The 8276-nt window shown below is 38.4% G+C and overlaps 1 protein-coding gene across 1 annotated transcript; it reads right to left on the reverse strand.

Moving 5' to 3' along the window:
• Positions 1 to 1821: 1821 nt before the first annotated feature.
• On the reverse strand, positions 1822 to 6745 carry ubxn8 (UBX domain protein 8). The gene is made up of 8 exons (XM_036595359.1): positions 6641 to 6745; positions 6291 to 6419; positions 5311 to 5387; positions 5053 to 5178; positions 4049 to 4180; positions 2736 to 2777; positions 2558 to 2632; positions 1822 to 2470 (listed from the first exon to the last, which is right to left on the reverse strand). The coding sequence occupies exons 1-8, from the start codon at positions 6723 to 6725 to the stop codon at positions 2300 to 2302; spliced, it is 837 nt and encodes a 278-aa protein (XP_036451252.1). The 5' UTR covers positions 6726 to 6745; the 3' UTR covers positions 1822 to 2299.
• Positions 6746 to 8276: the final 1531 nt, after the last annotated feature.

Below are 8276 nucleotides of genomic sequence, written 5' to 3' on the forward strand. Positions count from 1 at the left end.
AGTGGATGGACACACAAGAGTTGTCTGTGTGCTCCACAATCCATCCAGCAATTTCTGGTGAGGCAGTGCAGAGGAGAGTGAAGGATGGAGATGGACACAGGGCAGTGAAAGACATTCACTACCTCCCTTCATTGTTGCCTATAATAAGAATATGGGTGGGGTTGACCTGTCAGACCTACTCATCCAGTATTATTTCACCTGTGGCAAAACTGCTCACTGGTGTTGTACCTTGTTCCTGCACTTTGTGGACATTGCAACAACAAACGCCTACATCCTGCACTGTGAGATCACCAACACACAACAAGCATGTGATGCACAAGAACTTCCTGGTTGAACTGGTGTCTCAGCTGTGTGGAATGGACAAGACAGGAGCCGTTGCCACATTTACAGGCGCCAGCAAGAAAGCCACACAAGGCCGCAGGACCTGCCAGCGCTGCCACCAAGTGGACAAAAAAGAACGCTCACACCATGGAAATGCAAGTCCTGTGACGTAGCCTTCTGTGTCATTGTTGACAGCAACTGTTTTGTGGAGTAGCACAGATAAAGAAAGCTTCACTGATCATGTTTGTGTTTTTTATAGCAAAAAACATCCATTTTAAATCCGCTTATAAATGTTTTATGTCATTTTTGGGTCCAATATGTTAATGCAGAATGTCAAAGTGAAAAAAATAATTGTCAGGTCATATAGGTGGTGTTGTGCTGAAACAGGATATCAAACATTGGCATGATAAATAGGTTTTAATGTTCTATATAAAGGCAAAATCAGCAGCATTCAAAAATGGCCAAAATAGCCCATGAATCACAAGGCTAAAGGAATCGTTCAGATTTGCACTAACATTTGCTTTTGTTTTACCCATCCAGGACTGTGATACAGTGTGCAACAGTGCCTACACAATTCAGGATAAGGCACAAATCTGGCCAAATCTGTCTAAATGGCCGGTAAATATAAAAATATATGTACATGTATTTCTTAAAATCCAAGACACAGACAAATGACAAATTACAAAAAAGTGCCTTACTAAGATATTGGGCCGCCATCAACCACCTGAACAAAAGCTTGCTGTCTTAGCATGAAATCTCAACATCCCCAAAAGTGGAATAATGACAGTATAAATACAGAAGGTAAAAGATAAAATGAAAATGGCGTATTTGTTTCTTTATAAAAGCATCAGATTTACTAAATTCTAGATGCAATGACAGCACATAAACAATGGGAGAAAACGAGCAGAAGTGTACTCGGCCCAGGCTAGTCTAAACACGTTTCTAATCTGGATTTAAATGTTGTGAGCTGTGAGGGATCTCTGGACATCCTGTTACAGCACAGTAAGGCCATTAAGAGTTTCAAATGTCATAAGCAAGACCTTGTCATCATCAGAAAGCCAGTGTGGTGTAATACTGCACACATGAGCTTACCAGGTCGAGGGGTGTGTCCAGTGTCAGGTCCAGTGGCAATTCTGTTGGCAGGTCTAATGATAAGATTTTTGCTTATTTATTAGGCATGTAATGTGGGTATCTGGCTGGAAGTTTGTTTCTTTTCTTTAGATCAAATTTTGTGTATTGCGTTGGATTTTTTGTGATTTAATACATACTAACGAACATACTGTGTATACAGTCCTAGCACAAAACTCTATTAACCATTAACCACCAGTTTGTGAATAATTTCCTCTTAATATCTGTGGATTTGGAGACTGAGGGTCAGTGTTTTTTAAACCCAATATTGTAGATGTTTAAAATAAATCAATTAAATAAATTGAAATAAATTAAATAATAAAAATGATACATTTGTAATAAAAATAAAGAAAGTGTTAGGTGGAAAAGAACTCTTGACTGGAATATCTTTTTTTATTCATACACTTCAGGCCAAAAATATGAAAATAAGCAGTGTTTTTGTTTGTTTTACAATCAAGTCAATTTGACAACTAATTTGACATCTAGCTCAACCTTTTTTTTTTTTGAGAAAATTGTCTCTTATTTTGACAGGATTGGATTGTAGGCGTGGTGGAACTCCTTAGCTCCCCCATGCCCTGGCACTTCCCTTTACTGACTGTCTGCTCACTGTAGCCATGGCAAAAAAGGGGGGCAGGATCGCTGGTGGCTGCCTCAAATGAGACACGTCCAGTGTCAGGTCTGGCGGCAGGTCCACTGGCACGTCTAGTGGCAGGTCTGGTCCAATGGCAGGTCAGATAGCAGGTTATGGAGCAGGTCAGGTGGTGGTTTTACAAAGTCATGGGGAGAAATGCTGAATCTACTGTTTGGCAATAGAGATGGCACAAACCATATAAATCCATTCAGAAGATTATTAGGTTGTGGAAGGGTCCTTTTCCTCCACATTGAGGATAGTGTTCGTAACGATCCCAACATCCTCCATAGTGAGGGCTGAGTGTGTGAGAAGGGGCATTCGAGGGTAGGAGGTGTACAGGGCGTATAACGTGGGAGAGTATCCAGACTTGTGCAACCAGTCTAAGAGAACCTAAACAGACAGATGCATATTGTATTTATAGAAGTTAACATTTTATCAACTAGTATAACAGACTAGTATGAACCATGAAGTACTTACTGAAGAACTGCAGGTTTTGAAGAACCTCCTTTGTAATGTTCTTCCACTTGGACATCTCAGCGCAATCCTCAAAACCTGCAGATCAGTTCTTACGTTAGACAGTGGACAGCTGAAGAGTTAGGCATTCATTATAGCCATCGTTAAACAAAGCAAGCTCATAGAGAATGAACACACTCACCCCCTCAGTGTTTTCTGGAGGCTCATCTGGTAAGATTATGATCTCATATAGAAGAGGAAATGAAAAAAAGCTCATGAAACATGTGCCATGTACAAACTAAAGAAAAAAAGCTGGGAGAGTAGGTAAAATGCAAATAAAAAGAGAAAGGAGTGATTTCTAAATCTACTTTGACTGTATTTAAACAAACCTAGTAAAATGTGATGTCTGCAACACATTCCAAAACAGGGGCAATTTGTAAAATATTCCAAAAAAACATTCATTCAATCATCTCTGGGTATAAAAAGAGCATCCAGGAAAGGCTTAGTTCATTATAAGCAAGGATGGTTAGAGACTCGCCCTTTTTGCCAAAAATGCATCAGCAAAAAATCCAACAGAAAAAGTTAACATTCCTCAACGAGACCGAGAAATTGCAAGAATTTTAGGTATTTAAGGAGAAAGCTGAGTACTGCAACTGAATGCCCATGTCCTTCGACCCTTTCGACCTTTGACTACATTTAAAACCAGCATGCTTCTGTGATGGATATCACCACATGGGCTCAGGAATACTGACAACTTCCAGATTTGGATGCTGTACTTTGCACGGGGAAGCCATACGTCAACAGTGTCCAGAAGCGCTGCCGACTGTTCAAGCTCACCTGAAACAGACTGATGCACAGCAGAAATGTGTGCTGGGGTCTGATGAGTCAACCTTTCACATTATTTCCTGCAGCCTAGGACTGTCTCTCGTTGAGAATGTGTGTCTTATTAAGCTCAAATCTACAAGCACCCTGTACAACTGCACAGCTATAGACTTTATAGCTATAGAAAATTTTGACAGAAGACTGGCAAAATATTCTGCATTCAAAACAGTATCAGTATGTGTCTTAAGTCCCCCCAAACAATTATTAAGTGCCATGAAAAAGAAATGTAACACAGCATTATACATGCTCCTGTCACAACTTGTCTTGGAACATGTTGCAGGCATCACCTTTGGAATCAGTGTATATTTACAAAAAAACTATAAAGTTCATAAATAAAACATCAAATATTGTGCTTTTGTACAGCTTTCAATTTATTACAGGTCAAACAGAATTGCATTCATTGCTTCCTGACTTTATTAGCATTTCATATACTTTCCCAACCTTTTTGGAATTGGGGTTGTAGTAATAAAACAGGAATTCTATTTTTGCCTCCAGCGTCACCACTGAAGTTACTAAAGTGATTAACCTATGAATTCACCCTTCTGATCCCTTACCTTACAGGTTGGGGCAGCCATAGCAGTGTCAAAATGGTGATTTTGTCCAGAGGCCTAAATAATAATTAAAACATTTTACCTTTTTCTCCTTAGGGAGTTCTTTCTGAACAGGAGCTTGATGTGGCGTCTCTAGCTGCTTTCGTCTCCTTGCTGCCTTCTGGTTGGGAGTCTCGTTATCATCCTCCTCTGTGTTTGCCTCAGTCTCTCCCTCCTGCACCCACAGATAAAATTAGTGTAGGAAACTCCAATGCCAGTGTGACAATATAATGGTAACTCTGAGAGAGTCAACCAATGCCTTCAGTCTTTGGCTGTGGTATGAGGCATGATTAAGGAACTACATAAGTGGAGGAAATTCCAAGAATTAAGGCTGGAGATCGAGGTGGCATCTGCTAATAACGTTATTAAACCATAAATCCATAAAGTAGACCTAGCTTTAATTATACCAATTACAGTATGTACAGTCATCTGCAAAAGTTTGGGGACCCCTACAGAGACCACACTTCTGCAAATTTAATGCACAATTACTGTTTATTTGCTGAATTTAACATATTGGGGAAAAAGAATAAAACACAAAATGTGGCCTGTGCAAAATATATGCCACATTTTATATCTTAAGTTTTTTCTAATATGTTAAACTCAGCAAATAAATAGAAATTATGCACTAAAATGTGTAAAAAATGCCATTTTTAAGTGTGTTCTCTGTAGAGGATGCATACATTTTTCACTTAGAAAATCACCAAAACATGTCATTTGACCAGGAGTGTTCAAACATTTACATACAACTGTATTTATACTAATTAGCTTTTATTTTGTTTATTTTTCTCTTAATTATATTTGTGCTTTGGATTTTTTGATAGGTGGTCACTGAAGATTGACTGAGAAGTAGGCACAGATATCAAAAAGAATACCAAGAAGACATGTGGTATTGGGGTGCAAAAACTTCATCATATGGAGCAAGACAGGGAAAGATAGGGATTAGGAGAAAATGAAGTGGGAGAGAGGAGGACGTGGTGAGAATTCTAGTGTTTGGATGTAAAAAAGTATTTGAAAGTGGTGTTTGAAAATGGTATAGAAGTGTCTTACCTCTCCCAGTGTGAAACCCTGGCTAAGCTTCCATGTCTGTCCAGTCATACGATAGAAGTCTTCCTCTTTCTTCTTGCGCACTGCTTCCTGTCGAGGCTTCAACACAGCCTCTTGATAAGCACTGGACTGTATTTTTTAAAGAAAATACAAAATCAGTCTATGCAGTAACAAAAGCAGTTTAAAGGAATAGCTTGAAAATCACGTCTTAATTAGCTCATATTTGCACCATGTCTGTAACAGAATGTTGGCCAGTCAAACCTTAACAATGTGCCGCTCCTGCTGCTCTTTTCTCGCTCGCTCCTGCTTCACTCTGCTTGATGCTTCATCAACAGGATCTGCAAAAACAGATCAAACGAATTTTCATCCACACTGGGGTGACACTGTGACACTGCTTTTCAGTTTCAGAGATTTCTGCCATATATTCAGAAATATAGTTGATAGATAATGAGCACCCACAATATAAACATGTCCGTATTACCATGTTTATTTTTAGTTATTTAGAATCTGTTTCGGATATATTACACATGGTGTTTGTGAAGGACCTGACATTTATCTGCACTGCATATCATTTGCTTGGTGTGTCAGATTGTTTTAAAAGAACAGTTAAAAATCCAGGTTCCCTTCCTGGAAATGTGATTCCTGCCTGGTTAACATTTACAATACTGTGTGATGATTTAACTTGGTGTCATTTTAAGAGAACAAAACAAAACAAATCCAAACAAAAGATCAAACAGGTCTGGCAGTATAAACAGTTTTATTAGATTTATTATTGCTGTCTTAAGTATCATCTGATATTGTGAGACTGTAATATATTTGGAAAGTACTGCAATACAATCAATATCACAACACAATTCAAAATAATTCAGGACCTACAGAAAGACCACATCTCTGTTACAGTCATATGGTCAATTGACATGTTTTGTTGATTTTCTAAGTGAAAAGTTTTAATGCACAATTACTGCTTCTTTGCAAAAAGATATATCACAATTTATATGTTTCTCCCAGTATGTTAAACTCAGCAAATAAACAAAAACTGTTCACCAAATTTGCAGAAAAATGCCATATTTAAGTGTGTTCTCTATACAGAATGTGTCAACTTATTTTCACTTAGAAAACCAACAAAACGTAATTTGACCTGGGCAGTTCAAGCTTTTGCAAACAGCTTTAAGACCCCCGAATTGTGTAAATGAGCATAATAAAAAAGGAGGGGATTTCCAAAAGGCTTGGTTGAAACATACTTTCCAGTTCTGCAGGACTAGCTGGAAACAAAAAAGACTTCAACTTTGGGTACAAAGAGGAGACCATCCATGCTGCCAGAGCCAGAAACAGCAGTCCTCGTCCTGCCAACTGTAAGGCAGCTTGAACACCTGCAGACCAGAACAGCAAACACGAGCTGCTGAGGGACACTTTACACTACACGACTCGTTAAAGCGAACTCAGTGCTCTTCAGCTCAAACAGTCATTTCAGCGGTACAGAAAGTGTCTCTGGTAAAGTCTACTAAAAGGAAATGACGACTGAGGAAACTGAGGTTCGTAAATATGAATTAAAATGATTATGTTGACTGGATATTTCCGAAAGAGAAATTACCTATGACTGAATATTTCCATGAGAAAATACAAAACACGGACACACAGAAAACACCAGCTAATATGAAACCTCTCACAGCAGCCATTTCCGCTAGGAGTTGGTATGTTTCTACGGAAGTGGCGCTTTCAAAATAAAAGCTTTAAGGAAACAAAAGGCAAACGAAGTCCAAAGATAAAAGTCACATCCTAACTCTTTTAATTAGTTTTAATCTTCTAAATTGTGACGTGTTGTGTGAATGATACTGCTCCTCATAAGACAGTAAGCCCCCTCTTACAGTCCCCCTTTTTTTAGCCCCCTTTTACCCTGTTCTTCAGTGGTCAGGACCCCCATGGACCCTCACAGAGCAGGTACTATTTGGGTGGTGGATCATTCTCAGCACTGCAGTAACACTGAAGTGGTGGTGGTGTGTTAGTGTGTGTTGTGCTGGTACAAGTTGATCAGACACAGCAGTGTTGCTGGAGGGTAAAGGGGGGCTAACAATGTATGCAGAGAGTATGCAGTCTCATTAGATCATTTATATTGGATAATGTTTCAAACGTGAATTAAGAAAATCAAGTGCTGCTTATTAAATGTTCCTTGGATAAAACCCCCAAAACACTTGCAAAGCACCCTTCTGTAATTATGCATCAAAGATGTGGAACTCTTCACCCATTAATGCTTGTCATATATTTAGTGCTGTTCAAAATCATAGACCACCCTTCCATTTATTTAATTTCCAGTCAAAATGGCCACCTAATACAAGTTATTCGTTTTTTTCCCACAGATCCAGAGTTCAGTATTAGAAGTTGTTTGCAGTTTCAGCTTCCCAATTGCACATTTGAATGAATTCGTCCATAAAATCTTACGTCACATCTCAAATGTGCAGTTTGACTGCTGCAGTGTAAATGTTTTTCTTTTTTCTCTACTTTCTTTCCTCAGTAACAGCGTCTTCACAGCTGCACATCCTTTCAGACAAACAGATAGTGTTGAGTTGTCTTCTCACAGTGGAAGGATGGACAAAAACACCTGTGGATTTTTTCAGATCTGAAGTAAGAGAGGAGCTTGATTTTCTCCTTTTTAAGTCCTGTTTATCTGATGGTGACAGTGTTAATAGTCTACCAGGTCTTGCATGGTTGTTAGGAGTCCTAATGCAAGTGGATTATCTTTTATCTACTCTCTACAGAAACATCTCCTTTAGCTGTTTTAGATGCACATAAGAAATGTGTGAATGGGGTTTTAAGTTTGGATTGATGGAAGAATTAAAGCAGCACTTGGTGCACAAAAGTAAAGAGTAGACAAATTAAATACTGCTAAATCTGATTTTAGTGTTGGATGATTTTGTGTAATTTTCTGTTAAATATATCATCACTGTCCAAAAACTTGCACCTCTATTTTTTACATTTTTATTTTTCTACATCATTTGAGCCCAGCTCAGCCATTTACATTGTGTCAACAGAAATGCTCCAGGATTACTTGGAATACAATATACAATCTCATTATTTTGACCTCCATTAAAGTATTTTTTTGCCTTCTCCTGTAAAATTACCATTTTGGAAATACTTTTTATTTTGTTTGTTTCTTTGTTTTTTGTACTACGATGATATGTTTCCTGCTTTTTTCTGACACTGAAAAATGAATAACTTGTACTTAATGAGTA

This window comes from Colossoma macropomum, unplaced genomic scaffold (genome assembly GCF_904425465.1).
Source record: "Colossoma macropomum unplaced genomic scaffold, Colossoma_macropomum, whole genome shotgun sequence".
Taxonomy (NCBI): domain Eukaryota; kingdom Metazoa; phylum Chordata; class Actinopteri; order Characiformes; family Serrasalmidae; genus Colossoma; species Colossoma macropomum.